Genomic DNA, 23,238 nt, shown 5'->3' with positions numbered 1-23,238 from the left:
CAAGGTAATTATTAAAGCCTTAATATCTCTAGTTGCGCATAAATTACAAAATTATAAAAAGTTAATATTAATAATTATTGCGTTGAGACAAATCCTTGATCTCTAGGCTTAAGGAAAGTCTATGTAGTAGTTATCACTGCATATGAATGATCATAAAAGGCACTCAACATTCACATGAGAGAGACTCGGTGAAAACAAAAGAAATCACCATCATCATCAACCCAATATCTCGCTCGAAACCAGGGTTTGTGTGAGGAAAGGTGACGGACAATCCATTTCCTCACTCCCTTCAAAGAGAGGACTAGAGTGTAAAAAAAGAAATACAAGGAACAAATGAAAACAACAAAACTACAAGTAGAACAAATATGCTTGGGTTTTAAAGGTTGTAACTTTATCATTTACATTGCAATCTTCTTCCAAAAGTGTGCTGTATACTTGGGCAGGGTTTCTATAACCTAGCACATTTGTCTGTTTACATGACATTTTATTTGATAATCCAAACCATCCATTTGTTTCGGACATTATTTATGGGTACAAGACTGTAAGAACAACCACAACACCAAAGTTATCATCATAAAAATTTACACAACAAACAAGCCCCCGAGTCACCAAGAACGGGCAACTCTAATTTGCATTAAAGTCTACCTGATAATGAACACGAAAGTTACACAAGATGTAGATGCTTGGTTCGACTTATAACTTTGGGGAAATCCGGAAAGTTTCCCATTCTGTTGTGACATGGTTACGGCTAATCTCCTTGATTGATCGACAACCACTCAATGCCATGGTAAGCTCAAACTCATCACGAAGCATTTGCAGTACTTTTCGCACACCAGCTTCTCCATGAACAGCTAATGAAAAAACGATGGGTCTACCAATCTAAAAGCAAAGATAAAGCCATTAAGCATTGTTTTTTTCTCCAAACTCACTGGTATGGAAACGTTTCTTAAGTGGAAAAGGGAGCAGTTAATATGTTCAATTTCTGTTCTATACTGTTACGCCTGTCACTTTGAATTTGCCAAATTACGCAAATCGAAGAGAGTTTTCGAAATGTAGTGTAGCAAATTCAATGGAGCAAAGGGAATAGCTATTAGACCAGAATTGCCAGAAAACAGAGCAGCATGTACACCACAAACAAAATCACTTACAAATACTCCGGATGCCCCAAGAGCTAATGCTTTGAAAACATCTGTGCCACGACGAACACCACCGTCCAAGAAAACAGGAATTCGACCTTGCACTGCTTTTACAACCTATGGATGACAGACGAACGAGCATGATATTCAGACATGCTGCAATGTACAAGCCATCTAAAACGCCTCCCAAGTCATATAATCAGCATATTTCTCAGTCATATAATCTAGAAATGGTTATAATAACTCAAAGGGTACTTTTCTTACTCGATCAACATTTACTATAAATGCAGGGTATGTGATTTTGTACCTCTTCTAAAGCCATGATGGTTGCTGGAACATAATCCAGTTGTCGAGCTCCATGGTTTGAGACAATGATTCCTGCTGCACCTGCTTGTACTGCCAGTCTTGCTGCAGATACACATGCTTACTGATTAGCATCCTAGTATTCTTTCTTTTTTTTTATAAAGCATCCTAGTATTCCTAATCCTAGATTTGAAAATTTGGGAAATTGTACTGCGGTTGGGATTAAACAAGTTTGATACTATTGGTGATTACTTCTAATAAATAGTAATTTCGATCAAATTTTTATAATTTTAAGAAGTCTTTTCCTATTTTTAGTACTTCATTAGTGCTATAATGATATTATCATTAAAAAGAAAAATCAGCGACCGAAATTTTATGTAGGATCAACGCTTTAGATTGAACAGTCAAGTGGTTGGCGTTAAAACTAATCACTATAGAATTCAACCTAAACTCTACTAACCATCCTCGGCAGTGAGCACCCCTTTCAGCAGAATTGGCAGCTTGGTTATGGTCTGAAGCCACTCTACATCCTGCACAAAATAATCGCAGAGAACACTTGACATATTGCAAACATATACTTGTCAATGAGCTATTTACAAAAGAAATCATTCACCTTCCAGTTCAATGACCGATCAACTTGAGAAGATACATACACAGCTAATGCAGAGTCATTTGTCTGTAAATTTAATTCAAAAAGAGGTGTGAGATTTCCAGTCTCGTTAGACAACTAGTATATTCTGCTTTGATATCGCACTGTCACGCACCCGATCAATCTTACCAATATCCAGCCCCTCAAAATTCTTTATAGTCAAGTATGGTGGTAGAGTAAATCTGCACGGTATGAACCATGGACTCAAAAGTACACTAATACAAAACTTTTCAGAAAAGGAAGCTTACTAACTTAAAGCCTTTGCTCTGAATTTACTAGGATGTAACGCAAAAGAAAACCTATTTTAAGTACCTGTTCTTAATATCAGCTTCCCTTCTACCAAGCCTGGGTGTGTCAACTGTGAGAGCAATAGCCTTAAAACCAGATTCCTCAGCTCGTTTAACAAGCTGAGTAACAACATTCCTGTCTCTCATTACCTAGATTGTAAGTATACAGTCATCATAAGCAATCATACATTGGACGAATCGAAAAGAAGGCAAGAAAGATCACATAAACACGCAAATATTTTGCCCTACATCCCTTTGATGCACCTTTCTAGACGCTTCAATAACTTTCCATAAAACTTTAAAATCAGACGAACTGCCAAGTCGACATTAGACCACCGAATATGCAGTCTAGTAGGCAAAAATGAGCTTGCACACGTTGCATTAGTTGACTTTCTTCATGTTCCATCCATCAACTTAAAGTAATCTAAGAAATTGACCAAGAATACTCTAAATACAAACAGAAATATGTGTACTTAGTAAAATACACTATAGACGCTGAAAAGCCCAGCACTTGGAATCCAAGATTCTACACTCAAATCACCAGGCTTTCTTTAAAAAACACACACTTCTACTAAGATTGATTCATGAATGAAAGACACGAAAAGAGACTAAGAAACAACAAATATAAAAGTTACTAAGATTGATTCATACAACAATAACAACAAACATTGAGAGCCCATTCATACTCACATAGAGCTGGAAAAAACGAATTCCATTTCCAGTTGAAGCAACTTCTTCTACACTAGATGTTGCCCATGACGACAATGTCTGTATTGAGCAATGAAGTCGAAACGTCAGGCTCGCAAAAAGATGAGGCATACTTTAAAATTACTAGAACTACAAGAAATAAGAATACAAACCATAATTGTGCCAGCAGACGATGCTGCCCTGGCTGTTGCCAATTCTCCTGCAAAAAAATGTCTCATTCTCATCAGAACATGGAGTTTTTGTCTTATTTCTAGTATCAGATCATAGGCAAGCCAGCATTCAAGAGGAAACTGAGTGATTAAAAGGGTTTAGTGCAACCCAGTAAGAGTTTGTAGAATATGTGCCACGGAGCTTAAAATATCTAATCATAACCAGCTAAAAAGGTGCACCATAAATTGAAGCTGCTCCTTATGCTTAGAGGAAACCATAAAAATGGGCATGCTCATAAACATTCATGATCAGTAAAAAAAGGAATCTGCTGGTACTGTAAACACTTAATGTGCTGCGTATAATTCCAGCTTCAAAACTACATTTGATGATGGAGCATGTTGCTTACAGCACTAGTTTTAAAACATGGGGCCTAACCAATAAAGTAGATACAAATTACATAGAACATCAAAGACTGAGCAATTTACCCTCTGGATGAGCCATTTTTTGCATAGCAGTAGGAGCAATCATGATTGGCATGCTAATATTGAAACCCAAGACAGTAGTTGTCATATCTATTTGGCTTACATCAATGAGGATTCGAGGCCGGAACCTATAACAATATAGGAAGGAATGTTAAATTGATTAACTGAAAAATACAATCCAGAAAACACAATGTATCGAAGTTAAAAACGAATACACTGTGGCTTGAAAGGTCAGACTCTTACAAAATCCTTGAGAAACAATTTCTGTTCTCCTCAAGAGTCCATTGATCTTCAGCACCTGATGAATAATAATCATAAACCATCTTTGGCAGCCTCTCTTTTGCTAATTTTTCATATTCTGAAACATTTGTTATCTCCATCATGCTAGTAGCCATAGGCTCGTGAAGTAAACGTTGTCACTTTCAGCTGAAAATTTCAAGGCTGTAAACAATGAGATCACCTTCATGAATAACAGAAAAAAAGGACCGGCGCAAGACAGATTAGAAAAGCTTCAACAAATTAGAAGCTAACATAGTGACATAAAAAGAGGAAGGAAAGTACAACAAGGACGTCAACAACGTCAAAACTTTAATCCCAAAAGATTGGGGTTACCGGGTTAGCTAGGTCCACAAGAAAGCACAAAATGGTAAAATAAAAAAAAAACGATAGTTAAATTTCTATATGCTAAAAATATTTATCCCATGGTAATTCAAATGTTTTAATATCAACACAAAATCATATTTCATTGAAACCTATTCTTTGAAACATGGGTCAAAAAGCTCATTGAATCATATGGAATCGATGGGGACAAAGCCACAAAGGGAATAATAAAGAAGTAAACTTTTTGGCTCCATCAGATTAATATTGAAAACACAAATAACTAAAAGTACCAAAAATTAGTAAGCATTAATAAAAACCATAATCAAGCTTTAATGAGGAAAATTTCAATTCATCAGGAAAATGACATGAATAAAGAAGGAATCAATCATTCAGAGAGTTAATGGCATGGCCTGGCCTGGCCGGGACTGTAGCCCAATAATAATTCTAAACATAACAATGTTTTTGGCATGGCCTTTCCTGTCCTGTCCTAAACTCCTAACTTTGAAAACCTTAACACAGATCACTAAAAGACCTACTTTTGAGAAGGTCAATTTTCCGAGGAGAAACCGAGTTCGATTCTCGGTGCCCTTTCCATAACCTTAAAGGAACTAAATTTGATTTCGTTATGTTTAGTTCATAATTTCATATAGAATTATATTTTACATTCGTTGATAAAAGTTGAAAATTAACAACAATAAAGAAGTGCGCATCAATCAAATCAACGAAGATCATAAAATTAAGATGAAAGGAAGCCATAGAGATAGTAATTATCACAGAAGCACGAATAGAAAAGTAAAGGAATCCATTAATGGAGTCAAAACAACAGTAACGTAATGGAGTAAATGAGATTACCGACCTGAAAATGGATTCGAAGCTAACCGATGTTGATTATTGATTGTTGTTGTTCAACTCCCAGTTTGAATCAAATTGTTGGGAGGAAAAGTTAGAAATTAGAAAGCAATGAAAACTCAAACAATCTTACTTGCAGGAAAAAAAACAATTTGTTTTACAAATTCTTTACTGGGACTATATCACCGTTGGACGGCTTAATATCGGTTCGTATTCCGGCGTTCGTATCAAGATGGGACGGTCTGTTCATAATTTAAATTGATCACTTTAAAATTTCAAGTGACAACTCTAATAAACCAAATATACCTGACCAGCTTAATAGAAACAATATGATCATAAAACCGTCTTATTTAAGAATTTGTAAAATACAGAGCAAAATTTTCTTATAAGGATAGGCTAAAGAATTTACACGGTTAGATCTCTTAAGAGACGTCACATGCAGCATGTATACGAGTGGTTGAGTCCATTAAAAATTTTTTTATGTATATCAACTTCAAGCCTTAAAACAGGCTTAAAACTCATATTTTAAATTTTAATCTTCCTTCTCCAAATGTCTAATTTTATTAATAAAATATTCTTTAGTCTTTATAACTTATAAGGCTTAAAATTGCTGAGGGTTAGAATTTCTATTTCGAGCCTTAACCTTCTTTCACCAAGGGTTAAAATAACTATTTAGAGACTTAAAGCATTGGGTTTAAAATTCTTCATTTTGTAAAAATATTTTTCAAAAATTAGGCTCAATTTAAATTATTGGGTTGGATTAGAGAAAGTCGATGTAGCTGTGGCATTTATAGGTTGAATATTAATTTACCTTTTAATGCTAAGGGCAAATTATTTTTTTCCCAACATTATTATGGGAAATTCCAACAAAGTTGGAAATAGAACAACTCTAAGTTTCGACCTTTATCACATTTCTTGCAATTTTCTTCAAAACGTATATTAAATACTAGGGGTAGGGTTTCTATAGTCTTGGTACATTAATCTACTAATTTGATAACTTTATTTAACAATCCAAACAAACCATTTGTTTCTAACATTGTTGAAGCCATAAAAATTTGTCTCTAACAACAATCCCCTAGTCACCAAGAAGCCCCAACACTCATTAGCATAATAACAAATGAACACATTATGCTTGGGGTGAAAAACTATCATAAAGAATTTTAAAACCGTAGCATATAATATTTTTTCTACTAATGATAATTAGTTGAACTTATAACTTTGGGGAAATCCGGGGAGTTTCCCATTCTGTTGTGACATGGTTACGGCTAATCTCCTTGATTGATCGACAACCACTCAATGCCATGGTAAGCTCAAACTCATCACGAAGCATTTGTAGTACTTTTCGCACACCAGCTTCTCCGTGAACGGCTAGTGAAAAAACGACCGGTCTACCAATCTGAAAGCAAAGATAAAATATGCAAATAAATTTTTAGAAACTAAGCATATGCACACAACTACATATGTTCGAAACCAACTATGGCCAGACTCAACCCGAAATAACAAGCCAAATTGTCAAGATATTTATAGACACACAAGATTCGTAATCAACCCAATCGAGATATCATACTCAAACGTAAATTTGTACACACAACAAACAGATTCACTTACAAATACTCCAGATGCCCCTAGAGCCAATGCTTTGAAAACATCGGTGCCACGACGAACACCACCATCTAGGAAAACAGGAATTCGACGCTTCACAGCTTTCGCAACCTGTATATGACACAAGAACAAGCGCAAATCATCCAAACTTGAACTAACTTAGGAGTACTATGTATCATGTATGCAGTAAATGTGATTTTGTACCTCTTCTAAAGCCATAATGGCTGCAGGAACATAATTAAGCTGTCGACCTCCATGGTTCGAGACAATGATTCCCGCTACACCTGCTTGTACGGCCAGTCTTGCTGCACATAAACATACTTACCGATTAACATCCAAGATCATAACATGAACATAACATTACCTAATTAACCATTATTCACTCGTGCAGTAAATTCTTAGAAGTCAGTTGACCCTGATTTTTGGGATTAAGGCTCTGTTGTACTGTAATTGGCCATACAAGCCAACTTCTATAATAAAACGACATGTAGTTGACTCTAAAGTCCAACCATTATAGAATTCGAACGAGTCACCTAGACTCTACTTACCATCTTCAGCAGTGAGCACCCCTTTTAGTAGAATTGGCAACTTGGTGACGGTCTTAAGCCACTCTATGTCCTGCACAAATCACAAGCAAAGTAAAGCCTAACACATTGCTAAACATGTACTTGTCCATAAGTTGTTCTAGAGACGAAATCATTCACCTTCCAATTCAATGACGGATCATGGCGATCAGCTTCAGTAGTTACATAAGCACCTAACGCCGAGTTATTTGTCTGTTAATTCAATTCAGGATAAAGAGGTGTAAGATTTCCAATCTAAATGAACTACTAAGTACAGTAGGGGGTGTTTGGCAAAATAGCTTATTGGACGATTTTGACCTATTTTGGCACAAATAGAGGGTTGGACGGTCAAAACATATGATTTTAGTGCATGGGGAAATAGCTAGTTGAAACATCTTGTTATTAAGAAAAAGTTGTTTTTAAACAAGTTGCTTATAGCAGCGGGTTGAAAACCAGTTGATAAAATCAGCCAGTCAAATATGCCACTCCAATCAGCTATCACTCGTTTGCCAAAAACACCCCATATGATGAAATGTCTTGCTTTCACTCACCTGATTCGTCTTACCAATATCCAGCCCATCATAATTCTTTATAGTCAAGTATGGTGGTAGAGTAAATCTGCACGGTATGAATCATGGACTCAACAGTACACTAATACAAAACTTTTCAGAAAAGGAAGCTTACTAACTTAAAGCCTTTGCTCTGAATTTACTAGGATGTAACGCAAAAGAAAACCTATTTTAAGTACCTGTTCTTAATATCAGCTTCCTTTCTACCAACCCTGGGTGTGTCAACTGTGAGAGCAATAGCCTTAAAACCAGATTTCTCAGCTCGTTTAACAAGCTGAGTAACAACATTCCTGTCTCTCATTACCTAGATTGTAAGTATACAGTCATCATAAGCGATCATACATTGGACGAATCGAAAAGAAGGCAAGAAAGATCACATAAACACGCAAATATTTTGCCCTACATCCCTTTGATGCACCTTCTAGACGCTTCAATAACTTTCCATAAAACTTAAAAACAAATCAGACGAACTGCCAAGTCGACATTAGACCACCGAATATGCAGTCTAGTAGGCAAAAATGAGCTTGCACACGTTGCATTAGTTGACTTTCTTCATGTTCCATCCATCAACTTAAAGTAATCTAAGAAATTGACCAAGAATACTCTAAATACAAACAGAAATATGTGTACTTAGTAAAATACACTATAGACGCTGAAAAGCCCAGCACTTGGAATCCAAGATTCTACACTCAAATCACCAGGTTTTCTTTAAAAAACACACACTTCTACTAAGATTGATTCATGAATGAAAGACACGAAAAGAGACTAAGAAACAACAAATATAAAAGTTACTAAGATTGATTCATACAACAATAACAACAAACATTGAGAGCCCATTCATACTCACATAGAGCTGGAAAAAACGAATTCCATTTCCAGTTGAAGCAACTTCTTCTACACTAGATGTTGCCCATGACGACATTGTCTGTATTGAGCAATGAAGTCGAAACGTCAGGCTCGCAAAAAGATGAGGCATACTTTAAAATTACTAGAACTACAAGAAATAAGAATACAAACCATAATTGTGCCAGCAGACGATGCTGCCCTGGCTGTTGCCAATTCTCCTGCAAAAAAATGTCTCATTCTCATCAGAACATGGAGTTTTTGTCTTATTTCTAGTATCAGATCATAGGCAAGCCAGCATTCAAGAGGAAACTGAGTGATTAAAAGGGTTTAGTGCAACCCAGTAAGAGTTTGTAGAATATGTGCCACGGAGCTTAAAATATCTAATCATAACCAGCTAAAAAGGTGCACCATAAATTGAAGCTGCTCCTTATGCTTAGAGGAAACCATAAAAATGGGCATGCTCATAAACATTCATGATCAGTAAAAAAAGGAATCTGCTGGTACTGTAAACACTTAATGTGCTGCGTATAATTCCAGCTTCAAAACTACATTTGATGATGGAGCATGTTGCTTACAGCACTAGTTTTAAAACATGGGGCCTAACCAATAAAGTAGATACAAATTACATAGAACATCAAAGACTGAGCAATTTACCCTCTGGATGAGCCATTTTTTGCATAGCAGTAGGAGCAATCATGATTGGGATGCTAATATTGAAACCCAAGACAGTAGTTGTCATATCTATTTGGCTTACATCAATGAGGATTCGAGGCCGGAACCTATAACAATATAGGAAGGAATGTTAAATTGATTAACTGAAAAATACAATCCAGAAAACACAATGTATCTAAGTTAAAAACGAATACACTGTGGCTTGAAAGGTCAGACCCTTACAAAATCCTTGAGAAACAATTTCTGTTCTCCTCAAGAGTCCATTGATCTTCAGCACCTGATGAATAATAATCATAAACCATCTTTGGCAGCCTCTCTTTTGCTAATTTTTCATATTCTGAGACATTTGTTATCTCCATCATGCTAGTAGCCATAGGCTCGTGAAGTAAACGTTGTCACTTTCAGCTGAAAATTTCAAGGCTGTAAACAATGAGATCACCTTCATGAATAACAGAAAAAAAAGGACCGGAGCAAGACAGATTAGAAAAGCTTCAACAAATTAGAAGCTAACATAGTGACATAAAAAGAGGAAGGAAAGTACAACAAGGACGTCAACAACGCCAAAACTTTAATCCCAAAAGATTGGGGTTAGCTAGGTCCACAAGAAAGCACAAAATGGTAAAATAAAAAAAAAACGATGATTAAATTTCTATATGCTAAAAATATTTATCCCATGGTAATTCAAATGTTTTAATATCAACACAAAATCATATTTCATTGAAACCTATTCTTTGAAACATGGGTCAAAAAGCTCATTGAATCATATGGAATCGATGGGGACAAAGCCACAAAGGGAGTAATAAAGAAGTAAACTTTTTGGCTCCATCAGAATAATATTGAAAACACAAATAACTAAAAGTACCAAAAATTAGTAAGCATTAATAAAAACTATAATCAAGCTTTAATGAGGAAAATTTCAATTCATCAGGAAAATGACATGAATAAAGAAGGAATCAATCATTCAGAGAGTTAATGGCATGGCCTGGCCTGGACTGTAGCCCAATAATAATTCTAAACATAACAATGTTTTTGGCATGGCCTTTCCTGTCCTGTCCTAAACTCCTAACTTTGAAAACCTTAACACAGATCACTAAAAGACCTACTTTTGAGAAGGTCAATTTTCCGAGGAGAAACCGAGTTCGATTCTCGGTGCCCTTTCCATAACCTTAAAGGAACTAAATTTGATTTCGTTATGTTTAGTTCATAATTTCATATAGAATTATATTTTACATTCGTTGATAAAAGTTGAAAATTAACAACAATAAAGAAGTGCGCATCAATCAAATCAACGAAGATCATAAATTAAGATGAAAGGAAGCCATAGAGATAGTAATTATCACAGAAGCACGAATAGAAAAGTAAAGGAATCCATTAATGCAGTCAAAACAACAGTAACGTAATGGAGTGAATGAGATTACCGACCTGAAAATGGATTCGAAGCTAACCGATGTTGATTATTGATTGTTGTTGTTCAACTCCCGGTTTCAATCAAATTGTTGGAGGAAAAGTTAGAAATTAGAAAGCAATGAAAACTCAAATCTATGGTTATCCAACTCCAAGTTTGGATCACGTTATCGTTGAAACTTGTAATATCTATTGTGTACAGTTAAAATCTGTGGTTCAAAGTGCACTAGTCAAAGCAGTTTAAAACAAGGAGTTTATATGCTAATAATTATATCTGGGTTGTTCAATTCATTTACGAAGAGTATCTTAAAGAGAAATCGTCCTTACACAATATTGATTGTATACTTATTTTTTATTTTTTTACACATTTATCAAGTAAAATTTGAGCATTAATGTTTATTTATTTATAGATATATTTTATGAAAAACTTGTAGAAAATACATATTAAAATGCTATATATCAAAATAAATCTAACAAAATTATATATTTTAACTTCTTAAATTCATAAAAATCTTTTAAAAAATTTTTTTCTAAAAATATTTTAAATATAACTAACAATATAGAAGCAAAGAAAAATGAGAAATTATCAGTACCCCTATGTTATTGCACTTTATCTTTGGTACCCTTGTATTTTTTGTAATTCCAATGGTACCCCCAACATATCTTGCTAATTACAAACGTAACACTTTTTAAGTTTTTTCCGTTAAGTGGCTGTTAAATTTTATAAAAAACCAATCATGGTTAGTTTCTAATTCATTTGCTTTCCCTTTTCCTTTTCCCTCCTAACGCATACTTGCTTACTCTGTCTTCATCATCATCATCTTCCTGGGTTGAGTACGCCATTGTTGAAGCTTCTTCTTCCTCATTGCTGCTTTACTTCACTTTGGTAAGTTCCCTAATCTTTCCTCCTTTCATTCTGTACATGCAAGATGTTGAGTTGTTTGAGTTCTTGCCCTAAATGTCGAGTCTAATGGTGCAATTTTTTTGATTTTGTCGCCTTAAATGTTGCGATCATTAGGGTTTTGTTCTTGAATTATGTGGTTTAAAAGTGTTCTGAGTCGTTTTGTAAGTACTAAACCCTAATAATTAGGGATTTTTTGAATTTTGAATCTGTTGTGCAATGGATGATTGATGTTGGACTTTTTTTTGATTTTTTGTTTATATATTCTAAATGGATGATAGTGTGATGTTGAAATTTGTATACAAGGGTAAAGAGATGGAAGTTTTTGTTGATGATGTCGACCTAGTTAACTTGCAGACATGATCATTGATTATTGGGATAAAGCCGAGAAGGAGGAACATTTGATGCCTGAACATCTCAGTTTTAGTTTTGTATACAAAAAGAGACATGTTCAACTACTTGATGATAAAGCATTGTTGGGATGTTTAGTAGAAATAAGGGTAAGGACGGTATTTGCATCCATGTAGATGTAGGGGACTCAAAACCTAATGCCCTGTTAGATAATGCTAGGAGGCTTAGGGAATTCTTAAAGCAGAATGCACAGAAAAAAGATTTGACACCCAATCGAACCCCTGCAGAACCTGATGATGATGTTGTTATGATAATTCCAACCCCTAGTGCACCCTATGAGAAACAGCCTGTGTTGAATGTTGATGATGATGTGGATCCCATTCCAACCCCTGTAATACCTGAGAAACAACTTGTTGATGATATGGACGTTGATGATGTCTGTGAGGAACCTGCTGTGAATGAAGATGATTTTGCTATAGAAATGGACCCCATTCCAACCCTATTGTGAAGCCCAAGGGCTAAAAATCACCAAGATTGAGTTTAGGCCCAAACTACCTGTTCTTAGAAAGTAGAGCAGACATGTTGAGACTGAAATGGAGCCCCCACCATCCCCTGGTAACATCAATGATGTGATCATTGAAAATGTTGACTTTTTGAATGAGATAAACCAAGTTGATGAAGTTAATGTTGAAGCTACTGAGCCTATCCAGAGTCAAGGTAATGATGAAGGTAATGTGGAGAAGACAACACCAAAGAGAACACCAAAGAAAACACCAAAGAAAACCCCAAAGAAAACTACTAAGACAAAATCTAGTTTGACTAAAAAAATCCTAAAGACCACTTTAAAAAGAAAGGGAATCATGAAGGCAGTTACTAGAAATTCTGCAAGACTAGTGCAACAGAATAAGGAAAAGGAGGTTGCTGCTGCATCTGGAATAGGATCCTTGCTCAATGAGAATGATGATGAATCTTTCAGTCCAACCATGTCATTGTGAAGATTGGGAGAGGCTGTGTCCAAATATTGTGAAGAGAGTTCAAGTATTGTGCAATGAGAGTAGGTCTTGAAGGGCTTTAATGTCTAGTCCAGGGAGTATGAGGTGATGGAGGGTATTGTCTCGCAGTTTGAACCAACACACATGCCTTTGCAATGTGTGGCAACTCACTAGCATACCATGTAGGCATGCAATGAGAGCTATTCTTCATAAAGGTCTTGATCCATAATCATTTGTTCATGAATGGTATTTAGTGGAGAAATATAAGTTGGTCTATGGTTAGGGCTGGCAAAAGCTGACTCGACCTGCTAAGCTGATCTGAAACCGACTCGAAATTAGTCGGTTTGGGTTTAGATTTTTGACCCAATTGATTAAATGGGTCAACCCGGCCTGATATGTTTATTAAATGGGTTAAGTTCAGGTTGAATATTTAAATCCGAAAAAAACCTGTATAACCCATTTATTAAATGGGTCAGTCAGGTCTGATCAACCCATATTATCTGATATTAACCCATTAATATTTAACCTAAAACTTTATATTTAATTCTTTACACTTTACTGATTACTTATTTCATTAGTCATTCCATTTTCATAAAACTAAAACCCATTTCGGGCCGGTATTTCCCCTTCCCTGTTCATTCCATTTTCCGATTTTCATAAAACCCATTTCGACATTTTCATAAGAACTCTAAGTCCCTAACCCACTGTTCTCTTGTTCTTATATTTCTAGGTATGTTATTTTAGTTTTTTTCTCTCTTGTTCTTCCATTTTCTTTGATTTTTTCGTTTGTTGTTGTTCTTCAGTTTGTTGTTGTTCTTCGATTTTTTTTTGGGTTTGATTTTGCTTGTATGTTTTGTTCTGTTCTTTGATCTTGATAAGAACAAACCCATTTCAACATTTTGTTATGTCTTGTTTTGGGTTTGTTCTTATTTTGATATTTTCTAATGTTTTGGGTTTGTTCTGATCTTGCTATTCTCTTTTGGTCTGTGTTTGTTCTTGGATTTTGAAGAACCTTAACCCACTCATTTTGCTATTATGTCTTGTTTTGGGTTTGTTCTGATTTTGCTATTCTCTAATGTTTTGAGTTTGTTCTGATTTTGCTATTCTCTAATGTTTTGGGTTTCTTCTGATTTTGCTATTCAAGAACCTTAAGCCTCTCTGCCTCTGATTTTTCTATTCTCTAATGTTATGGGTTTGTTCTTTGATTTTCAAGAACCCTAAGCCTCTGATTTTATTATTCTCTTTTGTTCAGTGTTTGTTCTTCGATTTTGAATTCAGCTCAAAAGCATCTTACTCGGCCACCATATTTTAGATTATGATGATTTGTAGAAACTAATTATGATGCTTTTGGTTTTGGCTTGTCAACTTAACAATTTGTTGTGATATTTTGCTTATTTGTTGACTTTTGAAGACTTTTTAACTAGGAAGTATGCAGCCATCTAGCAAGATAGTATTATCTTGTTATGAATATGATGAATGATGATAGTTGAACTTTGAAGCATGTTTATTATGAAATGTGAATGTTTATGTGTTTAAGTTTTAAATTTTGAAAAAATGGGTCACATGACCTAAAGTATATGGGTCAAATGACCTGAAATATATAGGTTCAATAACCTGAAAAAATCGAATAAAATCAAACAAAAAAAAGCAGGTTTAATGGTTATTTAGCAGGTTGACCCGACCTGCTACAGATCAGGTCGAGGTTTCAATTTCTAACCCATTTAATAAACAAGTTAGGTTCAGGTTAAGGGTCTATTGACCCATTTATATGTGACCAAAACCTAAAAATGATCCAACTCGATTTGTTTGACACCCTACCTATGGTCACAGCATTAAACTTATCCTTGACCAAGATAAGTGGCCAGCTATTGAGCACCCTACTATACTACCTCCTGTGATCAAAAGAGGTGTTGGTAGGCCTTGTAGGAACAGAAAGAGAAGTGATGATGTAGAGAGGAAGGGAAAGAGGAGCAAGGCAATAAAATGTGGGAAGTGTGGATATTTTGGTCATAACAAGGCCACTTGCAAGGGAGGGGCAACAAAAAAAACAAAAGGCAGCAAGAAACACTAATGAAGCTTCAACTTTCAAGAGCAAGGGGAAGTCAGTAGTAAAGCAGAAGGCATCAAAGAAGGGAAAGGGCAAAGCAAAGTGAATAGTATTTTTGTTATGTGATTGTAATTACTAAACTTTTGACTGAATTAGGATGAATAGTAGATTAATCCTCTTGTGATTGTAATTACTAATCCTCTTTTGTATGAATTATGTATGATTATGGATAAATAACTCCAACTTGGTATGCATATTGATCTAAATTTTTTGGTCATGAACTTGTGTATTGGAATGACAGATAAAGTACAATCTTACTTTACAATGGCAAGAACCAACATAACACCTAAGCTTACATAGATAGAAACCATTTCAATGCTTACAATCTTACTTTACAATGGCAAGAACCATCAACAGTAGGTAGAACATTACAACAAATTTCATGAAAACAACAACCTTAAGTAAGCTATCAACCTTCTTGGACAACCCTAGAACAATAGCTTTAAGTTCATTAAATTGTTTCCCATTCATCATTACAAGAGCAACCCCTTGAATCTCTAGAAGTACAACTTCATCAAGGTTGTCCTTCAAATCAGCATCATAACCCCATTCAAATGCTTGGCATGAAATACATTTATGGTAGATTCTTTCCATATTGTTAATTGAACCCGAAACCCTAACACAATAGAACTTTGTTGGGTCACAGTAACATTTCTTCAACCTTACCCAGCTATCACCAACTTCAATGTAATTAACGTTAGGGCTTCCAGGTGGTCTTTTGGTAGTATCGGAATACACCTTACCGCAAAATGATGAGTACTTTGAAGAAGCAGCCATGGAAGGAGAGAAGGAAGAGGAGAGGGAAAAGGGAAGAAGAAGAAGAAACGTGTGTTTGAAATGGATGCACCTGGGTATATAAGCAATAAGAAACTAACCATAGTTAGGTCAAATTAAAAAATTAACGGCCATTTAACGGAAAAAACTTAAAAAGTGTTACGTTTGTAATTAGCAAGATATGTTGGGGGTACCATTGGAATTACAAAAAATACAGGGGTACCAAAGATAAAGTGCAATAACACAGAAGTACCATTGATAATTTACCAAGAAAAATTATAGATGAAAAGACTCCCTTCGCGTATCACTGTGGTTGGAAAAGGTGTTGAAAACACCAAAAATTTGAATAAGTACCCTTATTTTTAATTTTACTATTTTAAGTGATTTTCGTAATATCGTCTTCTTTTGTACCGTTATTTTTTTATTTTTAAATTCAAATTCAAATTATACCCATAAGGCCATAATACATAATCTAAAATCAAACAAAATCAAATTATTTCAATTTAAACTTTTTAAGTCTAATCAAAACCAAAACAACTCCTTTAAAAACAAACTAAATTACAAATCGAATTTAAAATCAAAATTAAAAATTAAAAATTTTAAAGTCATGGTAGCAAAAGTAAGAATCGATTTGCTCCCTTTGTTGCTGGGAGGGATGCCATTTGAACTTTGTAGGAAAGCCGGATTCCGGAAGGATAATCTTGTACCGTAAAAACGAGATAATGCTAGCTTTGCTGGGTTATGCCCGTCCACCACCGTCAATTTCCGTCAGGCTCAACTGCAACAAATTGACCAATCATCCAAAATCGGCAATTGCCTCTCCAGTAAATAGGAGGAAATCCATCTTACTTTCTGCTTCTCTTCTCACCCTGTTTCTTAATTTCAACCCAAATTCACCTGTACCTTTGTTTTCTGCTGGTGCCCGTGAATTGGATGAACTTGAAGAAACTACCATTATCCGTGTTTTTGAGGTTACTTTTTTTGTGAATTATGAATACCCATTTCATCACAATTTCATTTTTCCAAAACTTTGTAAATTTGCTATACTTGTTAGTTGTTCTGTTTCTTTATTGCCATTTGATTTTTTGTCACTTATGCTAATTTTGTTGTTGATCTGGGTAATTGGGACTTGGGTGTCTCACTCTGCTGGCGTTTCATTTTTTTAGTACATGGTAGCATAGATTGTGATGCGGTAACGGGGTGATGCTGTTATTGTAACGACTAAAGATCAGTCGAATCGTAAGATATCCTTGATATGACCTAAAATGCGGTTTTCTACAAAATATTGGTTCGTTTGTTTTGAAAATCTTTAAAACGCGACCGATGCGATGTGGCCCTGTTTCAACACTATGCATAGTAGGCTGTGGGGAGGGTAGGAGAGGGTTAGGGTAGGTGGCAGCAAGAGCTGAACCTAGGACCTTACATCGGGAAAGTGGTACATGGTCCAATGTAGATAAACCCGATCCTCAATGCTGGGGTTTCAGTTAAAATTTATGTTAGAGTGAAGGTTTGTTTGTATGAAATTTTACTTATGCCAAATGTTTGCTGGAAATATTGGTGTATAAATAAAAAAGTAGTATGCTATTGTGGTTTGTGATGAATTTATAGTTATGAAAACATGAAATAGAGAAAGAACAATAAGATATTACCCCCTCATCCTGTCATCCATATGAATTTGCTACTCCTAGATGATGATATCACATATTGTGAGGAAAAGGTCACAATTAGTAGCAAATTTACAGGACGGAGGGAGTAATATTGTGGGAAAAAGTGCAATGCTTGTATTTGTATAGGGAAATACTTAAGGGCATCCAATCCATATGGATTTGCTACTGGGTATGTTGTTAGGAGAAATGTTACTATTTGAAAGAAAACTCACAGGATGGAAGACCTTTGAGGGAAAAAAACTCAGTGATCGGTTTGCCTTCCTCGAATATAATGATGTTGGTATAAAAGGCGTAATGCGTAAGTACATTGGTTGTTTCTTTATTTGTGCATTTAATTCCATGGAAAGTATGCCTGTATCATTAGAGACGAATATTTCTTGATAAGTGAGATGTGGGCAAGTGGATTGGAGGCAATATTAGGAGATAAAGGAGTGAGAAAATGGTTGTAGATTGGCAATGTTATGGACTGTCGGAGTCTAGCATACAAAGTTGTGTGAAGATAGGCTAAAGGAAAGAATATATATGAGTTGTGGATGTGAGGTTATTACTATGTTAGTAAGTTGCAGTCACTGGTTATCGATTAGAGTAGGAATGTCATTCGGCTGCTTTACGTAATATTAAAGAGGCATTTCGTTCATAAAGGTTTTGGAAAGTATGTTAAGTTGATTAACAATTGTAGTAAGCAATAAGCTTATATGATTGATTGTTTGTCAGGTTGTTAATGATTAGTGAGAAATAGGTGAAAATATTGTAATTAGTTTATATGACATTAAATCCACTATTTGGTTAATAAGATTTTAGGTTTATTTAAAAACGTGGATGATGATAATGATTGTAGAGAAGAGCCTACGAATAGGGGAAAAAAGAAGGAAGGTATGGATTACACTCGATGGTACTATTTGCTTGAGCTTTGAGAGTCAGCTAAGGCTCAAGTCATTTTTGAGAGAAGTATTGGCTTCTATATTATCAGGGATCATAATCTTCTTAGAATGTTGCTTCTCTTTTTCTGTCAATATAGATGGTACTTGATATGTATATACCTATGTTACTTGGACTCGGGTACTGATGTCAGATACTGGTACGTGTCCAAGTGTCAGATACGTCTAAATATTCAATTTTACGCCTAAAATGAAGTGTCTTAGTGTCACACCAATGTCCGAGCATCAAGGATCAGGCACGGGCACATGAAGCAAAATGAAGAGTCCGAGTAACATAAATTTATACTAATAACCTATACTATAAATGAAGTACATGGTATTTTTACGTTTGTTGGATATTCATCATAATTTGCAAAGTAGCCAAAAGTGATAGATGGCTTGCTTCAGATAAGGCGATGGTTTTATTTGTAAAATTATGTTGTGATTCTCCCTGTTTTATTGTTGATACTTGTTAGCATAAATCGGTATCCCTAGAACACCTAAGATAGTTCTTGTCGTGAACTATTTTTCTTTGTGCGCATATATTTGCACAATCTCTCGTATCTAATTTTCAGAATTATTTGTAATTTCCTAGCACCTTTTTAAAACTTGCAGGAAACGTCACCGTCTGTGGTCTTTATTCAAGTTCTATCAAAATTGAACAACTCCAACAATTCAAAGGATGCCTTGCTAGATGATGAAAGTAATGCAAAAGTGGAGGGGACAGGTTCTGGCTTCCTCTGGGACAAGTTTGGTCACATTGTAGGAAAGATTATTTTCTTTCACTAATAAACAAGCTTACATTGCAATTATTTTGCTTCTTATCTTAAAAAGGAGTTTGGATGTTTTCTTTTTTTTTTTTTTTTTTTTTTTCCCTTCATCAATTATTTTACATCAAATTCATTAGGTAATGGAGTATATGATATCCATGCATCCCTTTTATGCTAAATATATATGCCATAGTATTGAACTTGATAAATGTGTTAGTTTGCGCCTGCAATAGATTGCAGCGTCCAAAAGTTTTAAGATTTATCGATAGCAATGGGAAAATTTTGCCAAATTTTGTGTTATATACGTAGTCTTAAGAATTCTCTTCCTTGTTATTACATTACTTGTAAATATTCATTGCAGTGCTTTATAACTTTTTTAGGCAATATTATTTCATTTACAGTTTCGTTATTATCGAATGTTACTTTTGTTTGACAGGTTACGAATTACCATGTTGTGGCTAAGTTGGCAACTGATCAGAGTGGACAGCGGTTTTGTAAGGTTTTGCAACTCGTACTGATGGATATAATGCCTACTTAATTCTGGAGTGAATTTTTTTTCCTATAGGAGCTCTGATGATCTTGTTTCATTTTATAGGTTAGTACAGTGGATACCCGAGGAAATAGGATCTCAACTGAGGCCAAGATCATTGGTTTTGATCAATCATATGATCTGGCTGTTCTTAAGGTAAGAAATGAGGCTCTATTTTCAATTTTCATAGATCATAGATACACTGGATAAGCAACAAAATCAACGACTTCTTTTAGCCCTTATGTGAGCCAGAATTCTAGTGTTTTCAGCTGCATCCTGTGGTGACAGCGAGTTCTCAAGAAATATTCACGAAAATCAAGAAAAATAGAATCTTTTAGATGGTGGATATATTTTTTTATTGAATATTGAGTTTGAGGGAGGAAAATGGGGACCATAACCATTACAAAATATTCAAAGAAAGTGGAAAAATTATAAACCACAACTATTAAAAAAATGTTAATAAAGTTAGTGGGAAACCTGTGGGAACCATAAGCAATACAAAAATGTTAAAATGAAGTTATAGTGGTAGATATGTGGGGTTCATATATTAAAATGAGGATAGACAAGGTTAATTTTATCCGATTCTTTATGAGAACAACAAATGAAACAACCTAAAATGGCAAATGGGAACAATTTTAAGGAACGGAGGGAGTAGTTCTTATTAGAAGTTTTACATAAGTCTGGTTGTTACCAATCAAAGTTGGTTTTGGGAAGTTCTGGATTGAATTACCCTTTGAATCAATGGAGAAATATTGGTTTTCTTTGAATTTGAGACCCTTTATTCAATATGTAAACTTATGTTTTACACCTATGTTAATCACGTCAACTTTTCTTTTCTGCAACAACACAATTATTCTCCCACATAGATGATGATATTAATTCTGTCTTCTCCCAACTGTTGTTTGTAATTGTGGAGTTACTGTTGGTCGTACCTTTGATGATTTAGATTTCAGACTAAGCTCTAATTCTTTCTGATGTAGTTTGATTCTCAAGGGAAAGAGTTTAAGCCTGCTCTTCTTGGAACTTCGAGCGAATTACGTGTGGGGCAGAATTGTTTTGCCATTGGGAATCCTTATGGATATGAAAACACTCTAACAACTGGGGTAATTTCTTAAGCCAACTTTGGTTCCTAGCACTGATGGGTATTATTTGGGATTAGAACATTGTGCTAGAGTTCTTGAATGGATAGAAAGCGGTTGCGCTTATTATGAGAATGCTAGATGTTTGAGTTACTTTTTCATGGTTGATAAACACTAATATGTTCAGAAAATAAAGAATATGTGTAGTTGTGTACCCTATGTTATTTGGACTCGGGTATTGGATACTGATACGTGTCTAAGTGTCAGATACGTCTAAATATTCAATTTTACTCCTAAAATGAAGTTTCAAAGTGCCATACCAATGTTCGAGCATCAAGGATTAGATACGGGTACGTGAAGCAAAATAAAGAGTCTGAGTAACATAGTGTGTACCTTTATAGAGTGCAGAACTTATTAGTTTCCTGAGACTGATTGTTTACTTCTACTGCTGTATGAGAACTCATTTTACGCACATCTTGATACCAGCATGTACTAGCAATACATTATTTTACTTTAGAAAATAATATTGGGTTGTGAACTTGTAATCTATTAATGTTAACATGCACATCTTTCTGTTAGTTGAACTAGCTATATAATAAGATACTCTTGCTTGCATATACAAACACCGTGAGTTTTGTTTTTCTTCTTTTTTTCCCCTATTTAAAAGCTAGAAGATGTGCACATCTTTTATGTGAAGTTGAGATCATGTTTACCATCAACGGTCGATCTTTTGGTTAATATAAGGATAAGGTTACGTACATCAAAATTCCCAACCCTGCCTAGACGGGAGCCACTTAATGTGGGTAATAGAATGCTGTTGTTGGTATTAAGATAGGAATGTCTTATATTAATCACTAGATGAAATGATAGTTGGTAGTTATTATACCCAGGTGGTCAGTGGTCTGGGCAGGGAGATACCATCACCAAATGGACAGGCCATTCGAGGAGCCATACAAACAGATACTGCTATTAATGCTGGTAAATTATGCTAAATGCTTCAATTTGTCCTTGAATTTCATACTAAGTTGTATAGGAAGACTGAAGAGTGCTGGTTGTCATTAATTCTCACTTTTCGATGCAAAGAAAGGGAGCAAGATATTCCATACAGACAATTAACGACTTAGCGAGCATTTCTTTTCTTCATAAAAGACTTTCTTTATTTCAATGTTGATCGCAGGAAATTCCGGAGGGCCATTGATAGATTCATATGGGCATGTGATTGGTGTGAACACTGCGACATTTACTCTTAAAGGTGAGAAATTTCATCTTTGGTTTATCATAATCGTAATATATGTTACATAGGAGTAAGGAAGCTTGGGATTTGCACTTTGTAGTCCTTTTGTCTATCCAATTCGATTTGCTATTTCCATGCTGTTATAGGACAAATAGGAGAACTCACCCAAAAGACTAGCCTGGTGGGTTGAAGAGCTCATTTGCGTATAAACCCCACACCAATTGCATACACAACCGATGTGGGACAAGTCCCATACCTTGCAATGAACGACAACGCATGCTTAAGTGAACTTTTTGATGTTAAAATTTTAACCATTTCTCTTGCCCAAATGCAGGCACTGCGATGTCCTCTGGTGTGAACTTCGCAATTCCGATTGACACGGTAGTACGAACTGTACCTGCTCTTATCGTCTATGGAACACCTTACAGCGACAGGTACTAGCGGAGACGTAATTGATATTGATATCTCAAAGCCTCTACAAACTTGATAAATTCAACGTACTTTTATGTTGTGCTTACAATCTTCAGGCAAAAAAAATCTTTATGGGTAACATAGAAACTATAGTAAGATACTAGATATCAATGTTTTCCTTGTGCATAATTTTGAGTACAATTTTTTGTATTATACTTCATATTGCAGTTGTGTATAATTTTTATCAGTATTGTAGAAGTAGAAAATTACCAGTTTCTTGTGCATAGTTGTGTATAATTTTTATCAGTATTGTAGAAGTAGATGGAATCGACTTGGCTATGTTGTCGGAACGAATCCCATAAGCCATCTCCTAAGTAACAACGAACAAAGAATTTTGACCTTTTTTTGACTAGTTTTTTTGTTCGCTTTTAGTAACAGCGAATATACCTAACCTCAGTTTTGACACGAGGACACTTATTTTGGAATTAAAATTTTCCAAACTTATTTTGGGAATTTTTTTTGATAATTAGCTTATTTTTTCAATTTTTCCTTAGTACAACTCACCCATTCAATTAAAAGTTGATTTTAACTTAAGTCAATCATTGTAACTTGAACTTAATTTATTTAATATTTTTCTTTTATTTATAGTAAATACAAAATAAACAACTCATAAAATAATAGTTTGA

General features: G+C 35.0%; 3 protein-coding genes across 6 annotated transcripts; 1 reads left to right on the top strand and 2 right to left on the bottom strand.

Moving 5' to 3' along the window:
- Window positions 1-350: 350 nt before the first annotated feature.
- LOC130823106 (glycolate oxidase 1-like) lies at window positions 351-5,677 on the bottom strand. Of its 2 annotated transcripts, none has more exons than XM_057687710.1 (12): window positions 5,172-5,677; window positions 3,959-4,156; window positions 3,719-3,843; window positions 3,236-3,282; window positions 3,066-3,143; window positions 2,401-2,525; window positions 2,204-2,270; window positions 2,053-2,115; window positions 1,900-1,969; window positions 1,444-1,544; window positions 1,149-1,253; window positions 351-879 (listed from the first exon to the last, which is right to left on the bottom strand). In XM_057687710.1, the coding sequence occupies exons 2-12, from the start codon at window positions 4,108-4,110 to the stop codon at window positions 694-696; spliced, it is 1,119 nt and encodes a 372-aa protein (XP_057543693.1). In that variant the 5' UTR covers window positions 4,111-4,156; window positions 5,172-5,677; the 3' UTR covers window positions 351-693. The 2 variants fall into 2 exon arrangements, with proteins under 2 accessions (XP_057543693.1, XP_057543694.1); XM_057687711.1 differs by having other exon boundaries at window positions 3,959-4,141.
- Window positions 5,678-6,137: 460 nt separating this feature from the next.
- LOC130823105 (glycolate oxidase 1-like) lies at window positions 6,138-11,071 on the bottom strand. Of its 2 annotated transcripts, none has more exons than XM_057687708.1 (12): window positions 10,839-11,071; window positions 9,639-9,836; window positions 9,399-9,523; window positions 8,916-8,962; window positions 8,746-8,823; window positions 8,078-8,202; window positions 7,881-7,947; window positions 7,471-7,542; window positions 7,315-7,384; window positions 6,971-7,071; window positions 6,773-6,877; window positions 6,138-6,560 (listed from the first exon to the last, which is right to left on the bottom strand). In XM_057687708.1, exons 2-12 carry the CDS (start codon window positions 9,788-9,790, stop codon window positions 6,375-6,377), a joined length of 1,128 nt encoding a protein of 375 aa, XP_057543691.1. In that variant the 5' UTR covers window positions 9,791-9,836; window positions 10,839-11,071; the 3' UTR covers window positions 6,138-6,374. The 2 variants fall into 2 exon arrangements, with proteins under 2 accessions (XP_057543691.1, XP_057543692.1); XM_057687709.1 differs by having other exon boundaries at window positions 9,639-9,821.
- Window positions 11,072-16,498: 5,427 nt separating this feature from the next.
- Window positions 16,499-22,834, top strand: LOC130823981 (protease Do-like 5, chloroplastic). 2 transcript variants are annotated; one of them, XM_057688834.1, is made up of 8 exons: window positions 16,499-16,916; window positions 19,145-19,291; window positions 19,736-19,798; window positions 19,895-19,984; window positions 20,809-20,931; window positions 21,798-21,885; window positions 22,085-22,159; window positions 22,476-22,834. In XM_057688834.1, exons 1-8 carry the CDS (start codon window positions 16,668-16,670, stop codon window positions 22,580-22,582), a joined length of 942 nt encoding a protein of 313 aa, XP_057544817.1. In that variant the 5' UTR covers window positions 16,499-16,667; the 3' UTR covers window positions 22,583-22,834. The 2 variants fall into 2 exon arrangements, with proteins under 2 accessions (XP_057544817.1, XP_057544818.1); XM_057688835.1 differs by lacking the exon at window positions 20,809-20,931.
- The last annotated feature ends 404 nt before the right edge of the window (window positions 22,835-23,238 follow it).

This window comes from Amaranthus tricolor, chromosome 9 (genome assembly GCF_026212465.1).
Source record: "Amaranthus tricolor cultivar Red isolate AtriRed21 chromosome 9, ASM2621246v1, whole genome shotgun sequence".
Lineage (NCBI taxonomy): Eukaryota > Viridiplantae > Streptophyta > Magnoliopsida > Caryophyllales > Amaranthaceae > Amaranthus > Amaranthus tricolor.
This window is presented reverse-complemented; position numbering and strand designations above follow the sequence as displayed.

Bases quoted from the DNA above. Each gene is read 5' to 3' on its own strand.
- LOC130823981 (XM_057688834.1), top strand. From the start codon at position 16,668: ATGCTAGCTTTGCTGGGTTATGCCCGTCCACCACCGTCAATTTCCGTC. The intron at 19,292-19,735 runs GTAGGAAAGATT...TTTGTTTGACAG, and splicing joins GGGACAAGTTTGGTCACATT to GTTACGAATTACCATGTTGT. The intron at 20,932-21,797 runs GTAATTTCTTAA...TATTATACCCAG, and splicing joins AAAACACTCTAACAACTGGG to GTGGTCAGTGGTCTGGGCAG.
- LOC130823105 (XM_057687708.1), bottom strand. From the start codon at position 9,790: ATGGCTACTAGCATGATGGAGATAACAAATGTCTCAGAATATGAAAAA. The intron at 7,072-7,314 runs GTAAGTAGAGTC...GTTTATGTGCAG, and splicing joins GGTGCTCACTGCTGAAGATG to CAAGACTGGCCGTACAAGCA. The intron at 6,561-6,772 runs GTAAGTGAATCT...CTTTGCTTTCAG, and splicing joins TAGGGGCATCTGGAGTATTT to ATTGGTAGACCGGTCGTTTT.
- LOC130823106 (XM_057687710.1), bottom strand. From the start codon at position 4,110: ATGGCTACTAGCATGATGGAGATAACAAATGTTTCAGAATATGAAAAA. The intron at 2,116-2,203 runs GTGCGTGACAGT...TTAAATTTACAG, and splicing joins ATATTGGTAAGATTGATCGG to ACAAATGACTCTGCATTAGC. The intron at 880-1,148 runs GTAAGTGATTTT...CTTTGCTTTTAG, and splicing joins TTGGGGCATCCGGAGTATTT to ATTGGTAGACCCATCGTTTT.